This window comes from Netta rufina, assembly GCF_964035555.1.
Source record: "Netta rufina genome assembly, chromosome: 2".
In the NCBI taxonomy this organism is placed as follows: domain Eukaryota; kingdom Metazoa; phylum Chordata; class Aves; order Anseriformes; family Anatidae; genus Netta; species Netta rufina.
This window is the reverse complement of record NC_140124.1, coordinates 5,936,579-5,959,837: the sequence shown is the minus strand read 5'-3', so window position 1 is coordinate 5,959,837 and position 23,259 is coordinate 5,936,579. Positions and strand designations below refer to the sequence as shown.

At 36.8% G+C, this 23,259-nt stretch overlaps 1 protein-coding gene across 1 annotated transcript in view; it reads right to left on the bottom strand.

Moving 5' to 3' along the window:
* Positions 1-784: 784 nt before the first annotated feature.
* LOC311207125 (sodium channel protein type 5 subunit alpha-like) overlaps positions 785-23,259 on the bottom strand; it is a gene marked incomplete at both ends in the record, with an annotated part of 34,992 nt that continues 12,517 nt past the window's right edge. Inside the window, 15 exons of the mRNA XM_084283026.1 lie at positions 785-1,980; positions 3,522-3,792; positions 4,189-4,289; positions 4,966-5,107; positions 6,878-6,931; positions 7,608-7,886; positions 9,553-9,660; positions 9,894-10,067; positions 10,681-10,835; positions 13,292-13,412; positions 15,708-16,142; positions 17,946-18,299; positions 19,340-19,540; positions 19,875-20,113; positions 22,100-22,229. Of these exons, the coding sequence (XP_084139152.1) occupies positions 785-1,980; positions 3,522-3,792; positions 4,189-4,289; positions 4,966-5,107; positions 6,878-6,931; positions 7,608-7,886; positions 9,553-9,660; positions 9,894-10,067; positions 10,681-10,835; positions 13,292-13,412; positions 15,708-16,142; positions 17,946-18,299; positions 19,340-19,540; positions 19,875-20,113; positions 22,100-22,229 (3,960 nt within the window). The remainder of the gene's footprint in view (positions 1,981-3,521; positions 3,793-4,188; positions 4,290-4,965; positions 5,108-6,877; positions 6,932-7,607; positions 7,887-9,552; positions 9,661-9,893; positions 10,068-10,680; positions 10,836-13,291; positions 13,413-15,707; positions 16,143-17,945; positions 18,300-19,339; positions 19,541-19,874; positions 20,114-22,099; positions 22,230-23,259) is intronic.

Here is a 23,259-nt window from a genome sequence, read left to right as displayed (position 1 = left end):
GCCTTGCTGCCAGAAGATAAGATAAGATAAGATAAGATAAGATAAGATAAGATAAGATAAGATAAGATAATAAAATAAAAAGTCCTCCTGGATAAAATGTAAAAGAAGGTTTAACTCAGTTCAGTACAACTTCTGGAATATTAAGAATTGTATTTATTATTTCATTAAGCTGCAGTGACACAACTACAATAACATACATGTACATGCCATGACATTCTATAGACTGATCACATTGGAAGACGTCCACTACACTGTAGCATATCTGTGGATCATGCAGTGGCTGTGTTCATGGTATATCAGTCCCCAAACATAAAAAAAATCAACATCTATTTACTTATCAGATCTGTAATGAAAGTATCAAATAGGGGGGTAGATTAAAGATAAGTTTTAGCTCTTCTTCCTTATGTAATTTACATGAACAATGATACTCTTTTCCTGTTCTCTGATAGATCTGTTGTTGCTCGACCATCTCTCTAACCCTTGGGACAGGTCCCTAAAAGACAGCAGGTGAGATGTCAGACGTGACATTATCTGCTGCTGCTGTGAACACACCACTGTGGGAGATGCTTTTCAAATCATTTTTTTTCTGCATATGTAAATACATTACAAAGCTGAAAATAGCAAAATCAAAGGCTACAATTTTGCTGCTAGCATACTTAACCATGGCTAATTTATCATGATCATCTTTGTCAGTTCAAGTTTAATGGGAAAGGCTGCCTCAGCTGATGTGTATTTACAATATCAGCTTCTGCGAATAGTTCTTCATAACATTCTCGCTGATGACCTATTTAATGTCTGGGGATTGTTGCTGACCTGTGAGTTCATTCTCAACAATTAGATTGCCACTACTGGCTCTTGTGACACTGTCATATGATGGAGGAAAGGACGTTGAGGAAGAAGTTTCAGACTTTTCAAGATTCCTGCCATAGTTTTCACTCATCATAGATGCAATAAGTCCTTCTTTTTCTGGAGCAGCATCTCCAAGAGTGTCACCACTGTAAGTTCTGTGATGGTACAGATAAGAAGCATGCTTTATGGAGCGCTGGAGCAAATGACTCCTGTAGGCACGCTGGATGACAGTGGCAGAAGCTTCCTCTTGTCTGTGTCTGAGTGTAGTAGAGATTGGCTCATAGGATTTTTTAGATGGATTGACAGACATGAACTTCTCCTCCATTTGCACTTTTAGTGCATCCATCTCCCCAGAATCTCCTAACACTCGTTTGGTAAAAGCAAACAAGATATCCAAGCAGTGAATCCTGTCTCCACTGACCATAGGCAGGTCCATTGCTATGAGTTCAATTTTGTTTGGTTTTGGTACACGTAAAGGTTCAGCCAGAGCATCTGCAAAGTCTGAAAGTGCAGAGAAAGTTATGAACTGAGTTGCTTCAGGGTCAAACTTCTCCCAGATTTCATAAAAGATGTCAAAGTCATCTTCCCCTAAAGGCTCTGTACTTTCCTCAGTAGCAGCATTGAAGTTCTCCAAAATAACAGCTATATACATGTTTACAACAATGAGAAATGATATAATGATGTAACTCACAAAATAAATAATTCCTATGGCAGGTTTACCACATTCACCTACTTCACCTGTTACATTTGGATCACAAAATGGTGGACCAGTGTTTAAAATAGGACTGAGAAGACCATCCCAGCCAGCTGACGTTGTGATTTGGAAAAGACAGAGCATGCTGTTAGGAAAAGTTTGGAAATTGAACATGTCATCAATGCCATCTTCCATCTTCACAAAAGCAAAGTTAGCCATGCCAAAAATAGCATAAATGAACATGACTAGAAAAAGCAAGAGGCCAATGTTAAATAGAGCAGGTAAGGACATCATTAAGGCAAAGAGCAGAGTTCGAATTCCTTTGGCAGCCCGTATGAGTCTCAGTATTCGTCCAATACGAGCCAAGCGAATAACCCTGAAGAGTGTAGGTGGTAAGAAATGTTCAAGTACTTCACCAATGCCAGAAAGCAGCAAAGCTAAAATAAAAGGGATAATAACTGGTTAGAATATCACATTTTTGCTTAACTTGTTATAGGATGAAATGATAATATCTATGCAGTTGGAAAATATATGACGTGTGTGCTAACAGCGTAGCATAACAACCATTAATAGCAGTTAGAGCTGAAAAAAATAGCTATAGAAATCAAGCATTATGAGCTACATTCTTCAGCCACGAGAAGACAGCATCTGTTGCACTAAGGATGGCAGGCATTTTTCTATGTACAACTTTCAAATCCTTATCTGTCAACGCTTGTTGATTGATGGTTGTCTTTTACACTGGTTGCATGAATTCTTCAGCAGGTGCAAGTTATGCATTTACTTTCTGATTTGGATATCAAATACTGAAACTACAGAAAGGTGGGTGTCACTCCCTTTCATTAGGTGACAAATAATAAAGTTACCATCCCTGGCGGTATTTAAGAGACTTTTGGATGTGGTGCTTAGGGACATGGTTTTGTAGTGGACATGGTACTGTTATGTGATGGTCGGATTTGATGATCCACAGGTGTTTTCCAACCAAAATGATTCTGATTCTATAAAGCTAAACTAAGAAAACAAGATATACAATTCCATGTCTAACATTTAGAAAACATAGTCAAGATACTTATAAGCAAAACCAGAGAGGAGCATTGAAGTAGTGCTTACCACTGGCATGTGGTTCATTCAGGGACATATATGGATGTTATTTTGTCATTAGTTTTCATGAAACCTGACAGACCTAGAAGCTCTAGAAGCAGAGGCTGGCTACTCTAGGTTTAGATATTTTGGATACATTTTTCAGAATTTCCATTCCAGAAACTTCATTTTCTAAGGAAGAGCTATATTCTTATTGCCACAAAAACATAACTCATGATAATGAAACTAAATATTTTTCTTCCCCGAAACGCCTTCTGCTATTTTGGCAGTACTGATCCTTGGAATAGTTAAATTGGCAGAAGACATCTTTACACTATTCCTCCATTGCAATCCCTTCTAATTAAAGCTATTACATTTGGGTTGTTCTCTTCTATCCCATTACACGGTTTGAGCCCTTAATTTCAGTCATCTATGCTTCAGTTTCTGGAAACTGAATTCCAGAGGCCATAATCTAACTCCAATCTTCATATTTCCATTCTCCGTTAAAACACAGGTTGCAAAAATCATCGTTTTTTAACTGACCAAAGTTTTTGTAGTCGGCACTAAAACTAACAATGGAAATCATCGCGTAATAGAGTCCTAGTATGCTAATTCTGTTTCTCAAACTGAGAAACAACCTAAAGAACCATCATGAAATATTTTATATAACAGAGCCTTCATTAAAAAAAAAAAATAGTAGGAATTAAAAATATATAATTTCATGTTATTTGAATGTAATTATGGTGTTTTTTTATGACCATGCAGTTCTTTTCACTCAACACTTTACAGTATTCTGATTTTTATTTCAACATCTGTTTGCAGCTTATACATTTTAAGTATTTTTTTCTGAAAAGAGTCATGATTGATTTAGTAAAGAATTTGCCTATCCAGTTTTACTCACCAAGAAGTGACATGATCACAACAACTATGTCAAATATGTTCCAGGCATTTGAGAAATAGTACTGCCTGAGAGCCACCAATTTCACTACACATTCTGCAGTAAAGATAGTGACGAAGAGTATATTGATTTTGTTAAGAATGTTAGTCTTCATTCCACTTTGCTCATGGGTTTCCACCATCATAGTGATCATATTAAGGCAGATGAGAATCATGATGACAACATCAAAGGCTTGACGTGTTACAATGTCAAAAAGGAACCCTTGGTATCTATTCTAGAGGAAAACAAATACACCTGTCATCAGTTATGAAAGTAGGGAGTACTCATCTGTACATGATTTCTAAATAGCACCAATTTTTATATTGCTAAGTCTCTTAACTATGATAGAGATATTTAAGAAAGTATGAAAACTCCTTCCCATCCTGAAGTTTAATCAGTTCCAAACTGAATATAAAACTCAATGATATTTATGCAGATAAATTAATAAATATTTAACTTCTTATATATTTCAGTACAACATTTTTGTACAGAATTTGTTTTAAAGTACTGTCTGAATATCAATATAAAGACTGTATATATAATTTATATTCAATATATAAAATATGCACACTTAACTGAATTAAATTAATTTCACAATGAATTGTCCTTTGGGGAATTCAGACATTCTTACCAGTGGTCTTGGAATAGGTTTTTGGGGCTTCTTGGATCCCAACTTTTTCATTGCATTGTAATATTTTTTCTGTTCTTCTGTCATAAATATATCTTCCCCACCTAAGTATATAAAGAAATGTCACTGTTACTTAGTGAGAAAGCAGCACTATTGTAGTTATGATGTTCATATTACTGAAAACTAATGTTTCTTTTTCACATATTGCTGGTACTATTTCTCTTAATGATTTGTAACTGGATCCAAACAAACAAACAAACAAACAACAAACAAACAAACAAACAAACAAACAAAAAACAAACAAACAGAGAACAGAGTGGCATAAACCTTACATTCACAGATCAGAAGTTCTGGGGTGAAGCCTAAGTAGCTCAGAAAGCATGAAAAGAAAGTTACTGAAAACCTGCATGGTAACAACTGTTTCCCTGGATTCCCACACCCTGTTCTTATTGAACATCCAAAATACTTATTAGAGCATCTGTCCCAGACTACTTTCTTAGAAAAACGTCTGAGTGCCAAGACAAGGAGCAGTATTTTACGTGGCTGAAGAGCAGATGTCATTGCCTTTGAAATGTTGGGAATGAGCTGGGTGTGCAGGCTCTAGGGGAAAAGAAAAGAAGAAGAACCTCACCCTGCATGCTGCTTCTGCTAAGTTCATGACTAATGCTCTAGTAAATGCAAACAAAAGTTTTAGGTATTATGTAGAGTTATTATGACCTTGTTCTCTAAAAGCAGAATTGCTGGAGACATAGTAGGTGCCCGGGAGTACAACCAATATACTTATCTTTTTCTTTTGTTGGTTGAAATTGTCAATAATAACACCAACAAAGAGATTCAGGGTAAAGAAAGATCCAAAGATGATGAAGTTCACAAAGTAGAGATACATAAATAAACTGTGCTCCATTTGTGGCTGTTCATTTTTCTGCAGGAATGAAAAGCAACAAGAAACATGACCAGTAACAACATAGGCCTAATTCAGAATAATCTTCATTCTGCAATTCTCTCACAAATTGTTTCCAGGAGGAACTAACATTTACTGTTTTAATGCTAGTTCTAACCAAATTAATATAGTTTAAAACTATCAATACTGTGTACTGTGAAATATTGTATATATATGATACTGTTGGAAAGGGAATGAATAATGGAAGAAAGTAACACATACTGTGACTATTAGGTGCTGCAACATTCTAAGACTTTATAGAAAATAACGGGATATTTTTGCTCATGTTGACTACTATCCTTTTTGAAACTAAACACAATCCTTATAAAATGATATGCCAAGAGCAATGCAGGAGAGAAAATTAACAAGAAAATATGGCTTAAAATAATGGTACCACAAAGTGTTAATACTATAAGAGTTTGTTAATTTGATTTCTTTCACAATGTTTGTTTATGTAGTTTCCAGCTAGATCATTGCAGACAAGGATAATTTAATTCTCTCTGATATTTGATATATTTGCATTTAAAAACTTTTAGAACAAATCATACTCTTTGATTAATGATGAATAAGGTTAGTTTTGTTTTACATTTTTTTTCGCACAAAAGCTATTTTTTTTCCTTTTCAAACATGACTTACAATCTTACCATTTGCACTTGATTAAGGCCCCACTAAAGTCAACAGAAACAGTTCCTGAATTGGACATGTTTGACATTATTTTTGCAAACATTTCAGAAGTATTAGTTCAACTTCTTCCAATAAGAACAGGAGCTGTAAAAGGCTTAGTACTTGAAAAATCAGGCAAATCATTTAGAATTCTAGGCTCTTGGCATTAAAAATATTGGCCTAGGTGTGGTTTTTATTTCCTAGCAAAACAAACAAACAAACGAAAGCCCTTTTATGGCTATTATGGATAAAAATAAAGCCAAAACAAGGAAAACAGTTTTTCTGATCAAAACACACATACAAATATTATATATGGTTACTTCTAAAATTATTTAATTCCTATAAATTCATGATCAAATTGAGATAGCCTCCTGATTTCAAATTCTTTGCCTCCAATGACTTACCACCTTGCTCTGTACAACATTGAATGATATTTCTGACAAGACAGTAAATGTTACTGGCAACATAAAAAGTAGTCAAAATGGTACTAGTGGTGATGCCTGACTATGTATATCAGATGATTGCTTATCCACAGCAGCATGATTCTTGATGAAATTTGGTTTTATATTTTAAACCATGTCACTGTAGAATATTCAAGTTTACTCCAAGCTCGACTTTCATGATGGGTGATGTGAAAGTTAGGTGCCTCCATGTGAGTGGAGACTGAAGTCCCCTGATGGCTCACATCCAGTTATCAGCAGGGTCAGTGCAGTCTAAAGAGGTGCTTAGCTGACCAGTACAGAGAGCCAGTGAGCTGAAATGCTCCCTAGATCTCTCTGAGCACACTGACTGGATCTCCATTAAGCTCGGGGGGAACTTGGAGGTGAACTCACACGGACACCTTACATTATAGATAACTGCAATTAGGTGTATGAATCTGGAGTTGAATCCCTCTTCCCATTATAACAAATTAGCATTAAGCTACTGTGAGTCATTCACAGATAAAATGTTTACATCAGTTGATGAAAGGAATTACTGGAAAGCTTTAGCACAGACAAACAGCAGGCATCAAAGTGTAAAATCACCATGGTGTTGCAGAAACACATGGAGGTGCTTAACAGAAAATTAAGTTTGTAAGTGGCAACTGACCTCTCGTGAATCTACTGCTGCATACATGATGTCCATCCAACCTTTAAATGTTGCCTAGAATGAGAGATAATAGCAAATGTGTTGAACTTTTAGGGTAAAAGTCTTCATTGCATTTTCAATATCCAAATGACACCAACTGAGGAAAGAGACTCTGCTGTTGTCATAAACACATAACACCAAACTGACTTCAGGTAAACTCACTACTGCTATATGTGACATCCTCAACCCATACAGGATTAGAAAGCTTGTCATGATGGGACAGACCATGCTGTTTTATGATCCTGTCAGGGCAAACCTTCACTACCATAGTTTACTAAAGGCCTTACAACCCTCATGGCTGAGCACATCTGTACTGAGGCAGATTAGGTCAGTATTCACTCCAGACTTCCTTCTGTAGTTGACTCCAGCTCTCAGGCTCACAGACCTGGTTTATTTTCCAAGGTTAAACTGGAGGCTGGAACTGTACTCATCCATCTCATGCTTACTTTATCAAGTAGAAAAGCACCTTTACACTTAGAAAAGGTGGGGTCCAGTTTGTCCATATATAACAATATCTCCCCTTTTCCATTTGCATGTGCTAACAGCACTGGTTTTTGAGCAGCCAGCTATGAGGAAAGAGCAGGCTGTGTTAGATCTCTGCTTTCCATCATCCACCGAGATGAGTTAGGAGTTGGCAGGAGGTTGAGTTCATCTGACATGGCATTGGCAAGTGAAGGTAAGCAGCACTTACCACCTGAAGAAGAGCCAGGTAGCCAGAGCCAACATTATCAAAGTTGACTTTAACATTGACCCAGAATATTTTTCCTGTGTTATTATACGTGGTGCAGTCTGTTAAGTCATTGATTGAATCATTCAATACTGAATTTTCTTCTGTCATATTGACACATTTCCCAAACTTCCCAGCAAACAGGTTCACCCCCATGATGCTAAAGATGAGCCAGAAGATGAGGCAGACAAGCAGAACGTTCATGATGGAAGGGATGGCTCCTATGAGGGCATTGACCACCACCTTGGATGAAATGGCAGAGCAAGAATACATATAGTTAAACAAAGATGTTGTGAAAAAACAAGCAGCCAATTAGTCATCTCAGCAAACAGAAATCTAACATTTTCCATGTAAATATTGGTCACAGCTGACATCACAGCTGACATGGTACCTTGAACAAAGACTCATAGCTGCGTAGTATCTCTTAGGCCTCAATGGAAGAGTTCAAATGATTTAGTTTGCTGTGAGCCACCACCACATATGTGAGTCCATCCTCTTTTGGTGACTTTTCCTTGGTTTTGGTGTGTTTTGTTTTGTTTTTAACTTTTACAATGTAAGATTTATGAATGATTCCCCAATAAGCACTAATGCAAAGGACTGTATTTTTAAGACTGTGGAAGGTAGTTTGTTTAAAAAGCAGTAAAACTCTCCATTAGCATTTTGTTAGGTCTTTTTAGTGGGTTACCGCTGTATTTGGGGTCCATAACCGTGAGCTAAGGACCCAATTTATGGTAGGTGCTGTAGGATCAGAGAATATGTCCGTGTAAGTTTTAAATTCATACCAAGACATAACAAATTGCTTCATAAAACAGGGCAGTGTAAGGAAACAATAACCATGCATCTGAGTTTCACAAGCAGTGAACTTAGTCAGGTAACAAAGAACTTGATGAAGAAACAGAAACATGAAAAAAATGAAGCTTTTTTCCAAAAAGCTTCAGAGTGTCGCAAAGCATTCTGTGTCGCAAGCATTCTGCATAGCATGACAGAAAGTATAATGATACCTGGTTCAAAATTTACTTCAGACATGGAAATTTTGGTGCTACATTGCACCAAAATGCATCAATTTCTTGACAATATTGCAATTGTTGAGCTTTCAATTTCACTTCCAAAAGATGTCCAAAGGCAGTCTATATCTCGGCTGCATTGAGGCTGCATTCCCATGTAAATGTATGATAGTGATACCACAAGCACATACATCACCGGTGGTCACGGACCAGAGTATATTGCATAGACCAGACTCCTGCCCAAACACAGTAGTGGTTATCACTGCTGTTTCACATTATGGTGTGCAGAACTTTTGCATATGACTGAGGGAGACTTCTCTGTATTTGTGCAAGGGTACGTTTCTAATCAAAGTCACATCCAACAGCTTCACATTGTTCCAGCTGCTCCTTTGATGGAAGAAGACAGCAAATATTCTAAAGACAAACACTCCCACTTTTTGTAAGAATAATTATATTTGGAACAATGATTTGAGCAGAGTATGTTTTAACAGTCTGAATCTTTTGTAAATCAGTCCAATAAAAACTTGCAGAATGGAAAGGATCCTTTCCTCTAAATCAGTTTTCCATGAGCATTTAAGAATGAAAACTGTGCTCACAGTTCTTATTCTCTTTTATTTTGGGTTATCTCAGGAAGACAGGAAGATGGGAATGACTGAGCAGCAAAGAAACAAAGTTCTGCCTAGCCTCATTTTGGTTTCAGCAACATTTGGGATCAATCACTTGAACAAAACCTGTAAGGAGCAGCCAAGTATAGAGGAGCACAGAAAAGGTGCCCTTTAAAAACTCATTTTTATAAATCCTAAACTTAACTTGGCACAGAAATATGAACCTCATAAATGCACAGTGTTATGATTCCATTACATGCTTATTGGTGCTGTCAGGCATTAATTTGTATTCAGTCTTACCCTCATCCCCTCAAATCTTGACAATGCTCTTAAGGGTCTCAGAGCTCGGAGAGTCCTAAGAGATTTTACAGCATCAAGTGAGCTACCTAAGAGATTTATTAAAGAGACCTGAAAGGAGAGATAAAATAAAGTATTAGCAACCTTTGGTGTCTGCTTTTTTTATTCCTTTTTTAAAGAAAATTAAAAAAAAAAAAAATCAGTGCCCAGAGTGCAATATCGTGAAGCCATCATTACTGGAGGTGAAAGCATCTTTCTTAATTTCACATCCAGAAAAGAATCCGTGATTCTGCTGCTAAGTCCTGCATCAGGACCTGCGTAGAAATGGTGAAGGCAGAACTCACATCTACTATAAGGAAGTCAAGCCAGCACCAGGCATTGGTGAAATACTTCTTGAAGCCATAAGCCACCCATTTCAGGAGCATCTCCAGAACAAAGATGAAAGTGAACATTTTGTCAAGAAATGACAACATATCTTTTATGTGTTTTCTCTTATATATATGTATGTCTTCAAATGCCTGAAATCAAAATATACAAATAAATTTTAAAAGTCAGAGACAGGTTTTAGAAAATTAAAGTCTACAATCAATAAGACCCCTTCATCATTCAATATTTAATCTTTTACTCAAGAGTATGTCAGTTGATAAGCTGCTAATTCTTTCTGTCCCTTCTCTTTCTTTTCTCTCTATATTGTACACCTCTGTGGACACATACAGAACATGCACACTGGGATCCTAGGAAGAAAGTATATTTTTAGGAATTAATTTCAAGAGCTTTATGCTTTCAGGAGAACTAAAGTACTAAATGTCATTTACTTATTTTAATGATATATAAAAAACTTTGTATTTCGCAATTGTGAAAGTCAGAAAAATCCAGTATGCAACCAGAATGGGAACAGCTTCTGAGATCTGCATATTTTTAGCATTGCTCTCTCTCTGATTTGTAATAGTATGAATAATAAATTTGCAATTACTACAACAGCAAATAAATGACTGCTCTGAGAAATCCCTTCCTTTCTCTCCTGATGAGTTCAAAGATATACCCCGTGTTTTCTGCTGAAAGCAACTTGTCTGGGTGCAATTAAAGCTAAAAATGCTCCTAAAGAAATACATGAAATTGTGCTACACGAACCAAGGATCCACTGCTCAGAAGAATCATGAATATGATAAACGATTCAAACCAGGAATGTTCAACAATTTGGTAGCAGGTTTTTCTCAGATTCCACCATGTTTGTCCTCCAAAGTTTAGGGCACTACCCTTATAACAACGAAAGTATCGACCACAACCTGAAAGTGAGAGACAGCAATGAATGTATGTAGCGAAAATGAATGCAGATGAAAGGCTTCTCAGAAAGCGTCTGGAGCAAGGGAAAATCCAGGGTCAATGTAAATACCCCACCTTAGGCTGCTTTTCACATTTTGCCATGAGAAAAAAGTAAGGAAAGAACTTCGTTTTCCTCTTAACTGCTATTTATTTCTGGTATACCTGAACAAAAAAGCTAAGAGACAAAGAAGATGCACAGTTATCTTTAGTACTGTGGCATCATATCATCTTTCAAATACTGTTCATTCATTTGAATATATGGAGTAACACAGTTTTCATCATATTACCTGTAAAAATATATCATATTCTAGCTGGCATATAGGCTCTATAAAAAGAAATGTTTATTTTCAAGCTCACCAGATTACTTGTGTGGTTATTAATACTTCTTGCAGAAAGAAAGGTGTTAAATGCTGGGTTTGGATGCTTATTCATTTTGCCAAGGATAGTTTCACTTTGGCTAAAATTTTCCTTGCTGTGTGCTCTAGAATAATTAATTTTTTCATTATTATGAAAAATTTTAGAGAGCTTCTGTCGTTTCCAAGCATGAAAATCATGTACATCTGTATCTCATATTTGTATCTCATACAGATATGATATTATATAATAATATATAACTCATATATACAATAGTATATAAATTGTGCAAAAAAAACCTGATGATACTTCCTTTAATAATCTGTTACTCCAGTGATGTGGATCTGAGATTTGAGATTAGGCAGGGAATGGCACTTGCTCTAGATAGAGACATTTCTGTGTATAAATTTGTGTTAGGTACAAATTTGCTACACTTTCAGTGGCAGTCTTAACAGTTTTGCCACAGCAAGCACACACCAGCCTGAGACTACAGAAACAAGCAAGATGACAACAAGATGTTTCACAGTTCTTCTTTGGAGCATGGAAAGAAAAATCTTTATTTCTTTTGTTCGAACAGTTGCATTGACAAACAATACCATTTATAAAGTAGTTTTGGAAAAAAAATCATGAATATCAGAAATCTGACATTAGTTTTATTAAAAACAATATGCAAACTGCAATGCATATACAGTGAATCTCTTAGGATTTATGATGTGTAGTGAAGTATAGCATATAATAATAATAACATATTTTAACTACACGGGGAGTACTTAGCATTCAGGTGCAAAAACCTCTCTAACTTCAAATAGTTTCAATGTGCTTCACTGTTATTGATTTAATCCCAAAATTGTGCATTAGAAGTTTCATTGACCCAAAAAGGTCACAGGAAAAGAAAAAAAAAAAAAAAAAGCCAGCTCTGCAGAACAGGTCAATGAGGGTATGGGAGTAATTACAGTCAGATTTGATTTATCTGTATTCTCATCAGATAAAATATCCAGGAAATCATGCTTGAGTGGGAAGGTGGTGAAAAGAGGAAGGCTCTGCCTTTGGGAGCAGGGAAGAAAGCAAGCCCAGAATGCTGTGGGAGCTGCTGCTAGACTGTACGTATGCAAGGCTGGAAAAGTCCCTCCTGATTGTTTTGTGATATAAGGAAGCTTGAAAGGATAGAAAACAATTAAATCAAGGAGAATTTAGATGAATGTATGGAAATGGTGGTCAGACAGGCTGATTGGGCAAGCAAAGGACAAAGTAGAAAGTTGGAGCACTGGCAACAAATGAGCCCACAGCTGACTTTATAAAGTGTTTTTGTTTTGTTTTGTTTTGTTTTGTTTTGTTTAAGTTTATTCTCCCCCATCTAATACTGAGAAGACAGTGATTAACCCTGGCTGTCAGTAGTGATAGCTATTGAGAGAAATCTTGAGAGTTTTATCTTTTCTTCTTATGAAAACCACATGCTGTTGTTTCATCTTCGTATGGGAAGATTTCACAAAAGGAGTGAACGCAACCTGCAAGGACAGCTTGTAAAGCTAGATGTTGTACAAAGACTTGATAAGGAATTCCCACGTTATTGTCCTATAGAAACTGACCTTCAACCTAACAGATTCTCTCTGCTTGTTGCACTCTTTATTTTTAGTTATTTTTCATGAATCACTGTTCAAGGAAGAAACATCTATCCAGTTGCAAGGCGTTAACATATCTGTGTGCCAAATGCCTTATCCCAGTGCCCATTGTCAGCTGAGATCTGATCCCCTAAAGTGACTTTGATTCTGTTCAGTAGGGTGGAATTTACCTTGCCTTACTATAATTATCTCCTCTTTTGGGGTCTGGTCTTTGCCACTGCCCAGGTTCCAGTTAGAAGCATTCCCCTTGGTTTTTAAGAAGAAGGGGGGGGTATTTTTCAGGTGCCACAATCTCTCCGTTCACTAGAGAGAACAATGATTAAGCCATTAGTTGACAACTAAAATTAAATGAAATTAATCTCACCCTCTCAGCTCAGCATTGCTAGAGAAACAGGTTTATTTTTTGTATTTCTCACTTTCCAGCCATGTAACCAGGAGAACCTTACCTTCTGGAAAACACTTTTCTGGAGTCTTCATGTCTTCAGCAAACTCTGGAATCTGCCTCAAAAGATCTTCAGGATTTGTTAGATCCACTGTACTGCCTTCAGAGGAGCTGGCACTGTCAATCTACCAAGAAAAATAAGATCGGCTGTTGATTCTTCCTACATTCAGTTCCAAATGAATAAATTCATCCATGAGCAAATAAAATTTTAAATCAAAACTTGAGTACATGCTAATATTTCAAGTAGGGTTAGTAACAGAATGGACTTTGTGACTTTAAAAGCATATGAGCTTTGAAGTAACAATAGGTGCATTTGGCCAGGAGCCAAAGTCATACACTTACAGTATCTACCTGCATGAACCAGCTTTAACTGTTTAATAAACTCATAAATTAAAGAGATTTTAACTTGCTTACAAGTGCACATAGATCTCAAAGAGGGATAAGCTTTAGCTGGGTAAAACCCAGAAAAATAGGAAAATGCATTAAACAGAAGAAACAGATAAATATAACCTTCTGTCAGAAACTGAACACTCATGAGAGTATTAATGAATTAAAAATTGGAATCACACAGCATATTCTTCAGTTCCAAAGCTTTTCTCTGTCCCCTCACACAATATAAAATGAACGATGAGTCATCCGTTTGGTACCAATGACTTACTCTGTGTTGTGTTTTTTTTTTTTTTTTTTTTTTTTATTATTATTATTTTTTGTTTGTCTATTGCCAGAGCAGACAGTATTTTTTTGAATGTTTACTTTATTCAAAACTCATCTTAATTTATTTATGAATAACTACTGACTTCAATTTCATAATGAACAACTCATTTCAAGCATTACATTTCTTGAAATTGAGATATTTAGGACAAAGACCAATTTGCTGGAATTTCCTACTTTTACTTGCAAATATCTCTGTCCTTTTATGACACTCACACATACACTTTTATTTTATTTCCCCTCTACCTTCCACGTTTTTTTGTTTTTTTGTTTTTTTTTTTTTTCTATTTCAAGAAATGGGAAGTCACAGAAAATTTTATAAATTATTTATTTGAATCAAATTATTTTCTAGTTTTTCCATTTCTAAAATCTTTATCTTTCCTATACCTACATTTTTCTTAAAATCAATATGTAGAAACCCAGCATGGGTTCATTTTCATTCACAGAATTCTGGCTCCATCATTAACCAGCCAGACTGGCTACTGCAAGCTCAGTGCCACTGCCGCCACTGAAATCCACTCCAGCAAATCTTTGAGCAGAAATGTAGCCAAGCCTGACCAGTATTGGAAAGTCAATGTCATATAAAATCTCTCTCTATATATATTACCTCTTTTTGCTCTGGTGATGATGGTTCAGCCTTCCCATCTTTTCCTAGGTAAAGCACACTGAATTCTTCAGAGGAAAGTCCTGACCCCTTGCTCCAGCTTCCTGAATTTTTCCCTCTTTCTCCCCTTTGCCTCAGATGATTTTCCTCCTGAAAATAATCTGTGGGTTAGCGAGGTTTTCTTTTTCTTTTTGAGGAGCAGGTAAATTGGAAGGGAGAGAAAGATAAGATGTACACTTCATTTAAAGAGGATTTCTCTGGTCAGAAGTCATAAGATATGATCTTTTTGAGTCTGTGATTTTACCTAAGGATAGAGATGGGGAATTTTTTTCTTCATGGCCATGCAGCAAACTAAGGAATTAATAATTCAGTGAAATAGTCAAAAGCTGCACCCAGAGACCATGGAAGTGACTGCAGAAGGATTGAGATGGAAACTTCAGGTGGGAAACATTGACACAAGAAATGGGATATTTTATGGTTAAATCAGAACTGAAAAATAAAATCAGAAAAACAAACAAACAGGATAGTATATGCTATCATGGAAGCAACATGAACTCAGTGGAGATAGCCTATACTTAATACTTCTACCTTGCTCTAATAATTCTTATATGCTATAGGCAGCAAGGATGAAAAATAAAGAATGGCATAGGGCTGTAAGTCTGAATATTATGAATCCATGATAGCATCCTCTGGGTATTTTTGCTTTGTCATCCAGAAAATAGCAAAACAATTTGCATCATTTATTTCATGTTTAACATACAAAATTCCAAGGACACAAAGGATTACCACTATTTCCCATGGACAACCCAAGAATTCTGTACTTATCCATGCATAACACAGCATGTCAACCAGGAGTTCCTGCAGTGAAGCCAGAAGTTTATGGTCTTTCTTTTAGGACCATGATTATTTATTTTAAAAGGCTCCGAGTGATCAAGTTACCCTCATTCAAAACATTCTTATTTGTTTCTAACTCAAAGTTTGGTAACTCTTTGGAAACGGATCAATGTATGCCACCCTGTTCTGCTAGAGGCAGTCTTCCACCATACATGCATCCTTCAATATATATGCACCTTAGTATGCCAAAATAAACAAAGAAATGTATTACCTGCTTACTGTGTTCTATGTCTGTAAATGTGCTCAGTTTATCATCATCTTCAAAACCATCACTTGTATTCTCTGCCTCAGCAATAGGGACACAAACAAATACATTGGGATTGGTAATAAAATCTTCAAGCCCTGCACAGTATTCCCAATTTTTTTCACCCCATTCATTGTTGTAATTCTCTTTACAATTTTTTCTTTCTTTTCCCAGACCAAGTGGGTTCTGGGCTGTCAATTTGTTTTTCTTTCTGTGTGCTTTCTTTAGATGCCTGAGCTTTCCACAGCAGGTGTCCCACGTAACACTTTTCACCAAGTGAAATCCCTTATTAATCCGAGCAAAGGCAATTCGAAGATTGTTCATCTCTCCATCGTCTTCTGCTGTCTGGAGACAGTCAGTACTGAAGGAATTCAGCAGCAGTGCAATGAAAAGGTTGAGGACCTGAAAGTCATTGAAATAATGATAAAATAAAGTGCCTGGAGAATAGCATAAAGAAGTCCAAATTGTAATGTTGAAGAAGACAGATGCTATCAAAGCTCAGTCTTACTGAGCAAACTGAAAGAAAGCAAAAATGAAATGGCTATGACTGATCACTTTACAATTGATTAAGTAAATTTCTCTTTCAGAAAGCTTAATATTCTCATGTCCATCTTCCCCTAAAAGTTGTTTAAAATGGCACCTAATTATTTGGCCAAAACACCTTTTCAAAGGTTATAGTAGTAAAAAGACTACAGTCATGGCCAGTCAGCTTAATAACAATTCCCTTTTCAAACTAGAATTAAATCAGGTCTCTGTGGACACTTTTCTAAAATTAAATGTAAACTCAGATTTGGGCACAGCTATTCTGTTAAATGTTGCAAAAATCAGAATTGAGAGTAAATCAAAGTGAGATTTTCAGATTTTCTCCCTGTTTTTGAGAACATTTTAGAAGAAATAAATTCAAATACCTTTTTTTTTTTTTTTTTTTTTTTAAGGAATGAGAGAATAAAACAGGTGTTTTTGTTTTTGTTTTTGTTTTTTTTTTGTTGTTGTTAGCTTGGTTGGTTAGTTGTCTTTTTTTTTTTTTTTTTTTTTTTTTTTTTTCTCCCAGAATTTGCCTTCTGATGCCATTTGGGATGAGATTTATGCTGCTCAATTTTTGTCATATCAGAAGTGTGCAAATAGCACCACCCTGAGTCATCCAGGAACCTCCACAGTCAGCAGAGAATATTAGACCTCCAGAGACCAATTCACTCCATCTGTCTTAGTTATTCAACTTAGGTTATAATAAATTTCACTTTTGGATATCTCACTGTTATCTTTCATAAAAAGAAAACATAAACAAGGAGCATAGGCCACTTAATTTTTTGACAGTTAACATTATGTTATATGAATATCACTCACAGCATTTCATCACCAAAATGAATCATCAAGGCATAAAACAGGCAGGACTTTAAACCTGGGGATTTGGGATTCAGCTACAGAACAGATATTTCCTGTAAAGCACTACCTGAAGTTAATTCTTTTCAGCAGTTTCTTAAATTAAGTGAAGATGGGTATATTAATAATAGGAAGAATGACATGAGAAACAAAACTAAAAAATATTTTTATGATTTGGGCAGTAAGAAGGGACTGAAGGAGCCTGGGAAGGAAGCTTTCTCCCTAAACCCCAGCATGGGTGTATGAGGCTGTGCATAGCATGGATCAAGAGCATGGATCCACAGCAGGATCTTCATGGAAGTGATTGGCATAAGCTGTAGCTCTTGCATGTAAATAGACATTCAGAGGATTCATTTATACAGATGATTAAAGAAAATTCTGATTTTATTGACAGCGAATCCGAGAAAAATTAAAAAAAAAAAAAACCAAAAAAAAAAAAACAAACAACAACAAAAAAAAAACACAAAAACACAACACAACAACAACAGCAAAGACAGATTTTAATTTACAGAGAGACATAAGCATTTAGCTCTGTTAATTCATGCAGGTAAGCCATAATACTTGCTGATTATTTACATCCAAATCCCAAGAAGAGAAGTTGTTTCCTGTTTCAAGTTGCACATGGAAAGGTCAAATGATATTATGTGCAAAAAATGCTAAATATGAAAATATGGATAGCAACTCAATGCCAAAAGGTAGAAGAGGTTTGAGACACTATAGCAGACACAGGTAACTCTTCTACATGTGTTTGGGGGACTAGTTTTTATCAGTAAAATTGACTCTACCATTGATGGGATAAAGAGAATAAAATACTGGAAAACTCACCACTAAATTTCCTATCACCATGACCAGCAGAAAGACAAGAAGGCACAGTGGTTTTTCAGCTACCACCATGCAGTCCCACATGGTTTCAATCCATTCTCCACACAGAATTCGGAAAATGACGAGGAACGAATGGAAAAAGTCCATCATGTGCCAGCGTGGTTTGCCACTTTTGTTTATTTTAAATTTGTTTTCTCTATAGTTTGACCCAAAAAGCTGCACTCCTACTATAGCAAAAATAAAAACTATGATTGCCAGGACAAGGGTCAGGTTACTCAGTGCGCCCAGAGAGTTGCCAATGATTTTAATAAGAGTGTTTAAAGTTGGCCAGGACTTTGCCAGTTTGAAGACCCTCAGCTGTGTAAAAACATAAAAAGTTGTGTTAGACATCAGCAAAGATAACCCACCTTTGCACTGTTCAGGCCTGCAAAACTATTCTACAAGTGTTCTGAGCTCTTCCATTAATATAATGTTTATGGCACTGTGACACTAACACTAAAAAAAAAAAAAAAAAGCATTTACGGATTTTTATTTTTTCTTTAATCTGGGTAACATTACAGAGATAAACTGGATTACCCAGTACTTTAAAGAACTGGGTATTCCAATTCCCTAATAAGATCTTGGCCCACACAGGCAGTTTCTTACTTGAAATCTTGAAATGTAATCTCCCTGATGAAGGTTATGGTATCCAATTTACACGAAACAAAAATGACCAAAGCTAAGAGACCCGTTCCCGTCTTACAAGAAAATGCGTCTTTCTTTCTGTAACACAACCCCAATCAGTCCATACTTTCCTCAGGGCAGTGGTCACAGCACCAAGCCTGCTGGAGTTCAAGAAGCATTTGGACAATACTCTCAGACACAGGGTCTGATTTTCTGGGCGGTCTTTTGGGGACACAGGAATTGGACTCAATGATCCTTGTGGGTCCCTTCCAGATTGGGATATTCTATGATCTATGAATAATCTCTGCTGCAGTTGTGATGGAATGAATTAAAGAAATTGACATGATAAGCTCTCCCTATTTTTCTTCATAGTATGTGATGTGAATACCTTACCTAAAAATAGACATGAACTGATCATATTTTTTTTTCTAAATTTGTACTCTGACACTTTTTCCTAAGACTACTTATGCTAGTGTTTCATTTTCAACTCCTGTTTTGTAACAGCTCTACTCTGAAATATTTTTTTCTCTGAATACTTCTTACTATATTGAAAGGAAATATAAATGTCATTAAACTTCAACTCTAATATCACAAGTTTGACAATATGTTTCTTATTGCCACTGCTGAGAAAATAAAATAAATAATTTCCTGTATTCTAACTGCAGACAACAGAAGTATTCTTTATTGTATTAATAACATAGTGCTTTATACAATGGAGTAAATGTAAGGCTTACCAATCTGAAGGATCGTAAAACTGACAGGGTTCCTCCTTTTCTTCTCTCTTTCTTGCCTCTGTGTTTGGGTAAACTCAATTCGATTAAACTCAATGTGACAATTATGCTGTCAAAAATATTCCAGGGCTGCTGAAAATAATAATAGGGATCTAGAGCAATGATTTTTAAGATCATTTCTGCAGTGAAGATTCCTGTAAAAACCTGTGACCAAGAAACAGTAGTATCAGCCTAAAAGTTGCCATGAATTTATCTTGTCTTTAGACTATGTGTCCACGAATATAGTGAACTTTCATGGACATGCCAACAAAACCTATTTTTATGAACTTTTAATGCACTTTTTATTAAAATGAGGGGAATGTTTTCTGCTCTTTCAGGAGTGTGTTAGAAGGGCATCAATAAAATATTGGAATTGACTATATCAGAAATTTAGAGTTCCCTAATCTTTCATTTTTACAGCTATTTTTTGTGTCTCAAGTGAAAACACTCATCAATCAATCCTTGGTATAAAAGGTCAGAGAGTTGAAAATTTGCTTACCAAGTTGCCTACATTAAGCATTGATTTAAAATTATCTGACATATTATTGTGTTCCAGTGCCATGAACAAAGTGTTCATCACAATGCAAAGAGTGATGGTGAGATCAATAAAAGGATCCTTTATGAAAGCAGCTACTTTTTTCTTGATTCTCAACCAAAGTGGACAACAGTCCCAAATTAGATACTTTAAAGCAAAATCTTTCAGGCATGGTGGACATCTCCGTTGGGATTCTTCAAGTTCTAAAAACAAAAGAAAACCCCATTTTAGTTAAATAATCATTGCTGAGGAAGGTGGTGAAAAACTAACTCTAAAGAGTCAAAAGTCCAGAGAAGGAAAAAGAACCTCAAAACCCATACAGAGCCCCAAAGCTTCCCTGCACTTTCTACCACTCATAAAAAAACCACACCAAATAAACACAAAGATAAAATTCAAAGAAAATCAGATTCAAAATTAATTGATGTGAAGTTACTTTAAAAGCTGTTGGATCAGGCTTTAGGCACAGACTTGTGCTAGGATCATCTGACCCCAAGCAGATGTTTAGGATGTAGTGGCCACACCTCAGTCTCTCATCCTTGGAGCTCTTGATAGGCAATATAGCAGCTAAGGCCCTTTTCACCTGATCCTTATGTAGACATCTAGGACACTGGCTGTATCACACATGACATCTCTGTCTCCTTTGACTCTTAAAATAGTTTAGAACAGCAGTGGTGGATGTTCAGGTAAGTCAAACCCAAACCACCATGTCCAAAATTTCACCTTAGGCCACTTCTGTGGGAAAGTTCATGTGTATCATTTTCCAGCTGATGCAAGCAGCGATACATCTCAATTTTCTATAAGCAAAACGTGGAATAGAAGCTGTTCTGGCAGTGTCCTTTAAAAGTTTTTGGTCAAATATAAACCTCATGGCTTTTCTTCCTTCAACATGAATATTAATGTGTGCTCAAAACCACTTTTATCCCTGTCGAAGTTCTGTGCAAATTCATTGACAAACTGGACCTCACTGATCATTCCCTTTCTGTTTGTATTTAGGTTTAAGTAATTAGTTTCTGTGGATGCCAAAATTTTTCAAAGGTCTTATGAGCTGGATCTGACTTGTAACCTTTTCTTCTTCGTACGTGTCCTTACTTCCCCTCCCAGTTCAGTCGCCATTTCTTCTTCTCTGCACTCAAGTCTCCAGTTCCACCCCACGTTACTTATTCTAGTGTGATCACCCTGACTCAAACCCCTTCCAGATCTAACTTTTTTTTTCCATTCCTCCTGATCAAATGGCTTCTTTACCCTGTGTGGATCTGGCAGAACTGGTGTTCTGATCCTAGCAAAGACAACCTCTGCTCACTGTTCTGATGCCTATTCTCAGGTTAATCCACAGTCACTTCAAGCTATGGGGAAAAGTCTGGTTTCATCCGAGGTCACAGCTGAATGTCTGCAGCACAGCCCAAATTATTGATGAATTAAACTTGAAAGCAAGGCTGCATAGGATGCGTTTCAACTGAGACTATCCCAAGAGTAATTTAAAGAAATTTAAGAAAAGGGACCCCCCTGCCATAATGCTACTCCCTCCCCTCTCCCCCCCCCCCCCCGCCAAATCCTACATTTGTTTTCCCAAGAACTGGTGATAGAGATACAACATGAAAATACATATTTCTTCCTCATCCTGGTCCAGAAAACAACTGAACAATTTGGACTTTGTTTGTTTGTTTGTTTTGTTTTTTCCCCACACAAAGTACAAAAATGAAACTATCAGGTAGCATAATAACAGTAAATGATACAACCCTTACTAACCTCAAAAAATTCACATGGAAAGGTATGTTAAGTACTCAAACCCCAGAAAATGCCACAACTAATTTTGCTTGTGTAATCCTAACATTGGATTCTGCACGTGTATGTCTCTACCAGTGATATAACAGCAGTCACAGGGTTAAGGAGAGAAGCCAGTGTCCCAGCTCTGCTCCTCACCCTCTAGAGAAATTCCTTCCACCCACCATCACTCCAAGACCCTCTCTCTTTCTGTCCTAAGAAATGAGATCTTATGATAGGCAAAGGATGTGTTCCAGCACATAAAAACTGTGTGATACTGCTTAAAAAAAAAAAAAAAATCCAAATTATTGATGAAATTCCTACACAGCTACAAATCTATGTTAATGTTTAAGAAATGTATTGACATTTTGGTCTTTTTCCCTAGCATTACCTTATGATTGAAATAAGCATAACAAGGATCCACTTACCCTCCAAGACACTGGTAATTATGCTGACTGCACTTGCTGCCCTTTGTCTCTGAAATGCCTCATTAAAGTACTCCACTGACAGATGAGGATGCAAATGCATCATGCTGCTCTCATCATTTACAGCTGGCTGCTTAAAGAAGTAAACACGATTAGGGAGATACCACAGGAATAAAATGAAGTAGGATGCAATGATGGGTAACTATGAAAGTTAATAGGAATGATGACAAGAAGCCAGATAAATGCACCTTTCTACAAGATGTAATAGGTGTTCAGAACGAAGGTCCTACACTTCAGTAATAATGCTACAGTAAATGGATCCCCCAAGCATGTAATAGCAACAAGGCAAACACAAATCTTGGAAATAGGTGTAGGAGGGCAAACAGGCCCAGAATATATTCCAGGGACTAAAGGAAAAGGATGAGGGATAAAGTGGTAGAAAAGCATCTCTACCCACTTGGTGGGGAAACTTAGAGGCAAAGCTTCTGTATGAAGATAGAGTGTGTAGGAAAAGGAGAAAGGTACTGCTCAAAACGATCACCCTGGATGGAGCATGGAATAAAAAAACTCTCCCAGTTCTAACGCCAGCACTAGAAGCCTACCTAAAAATCCTACCACTGACGGAGAAACCATAAAGTACATACTTAAAACAACAACTTTTACTTACCAGATCACCCTTCCCTGGGTCTTCCATTACTGGTGGAAGTGGAACCCCTTCAGTAGATGCTGGATCTAGACCGTGCACCTTGCCGTTCCCTCCTCCCATCACTGAAATCATGCCATTGCAGTCATCCGTGTTGGTCCACTTGCCTCCCTGCCCGCTGCTGGGGGTAGCAGGGTGGGAGCCATGGCTCACTTGGCTCTGCAAGCTGCAGCGTCTCCCCACCTGTGGCACTGACAGTGACCTCCCCTGGATTTCATTCTCCCCTGCACTGCGGGTCTCCACGTCACCGAAATCTGCTTTGCAGTCCACTTCTAGGAAAGGTATTTGGAAATTGAATACACTCCCGTGGCTCAGCCTGCGTTTCACCTGATTTGCGTTGGGGCCATACACCAAGCCAAGGAGAGCCTGAGAGCCCAAAGAGAAGTAAAGAGAGAATGGCATAATATTGTAGAGAAGGTTTGGGGAAGCGATAAAAGTTTAGAGTTTCATAACATTTTGT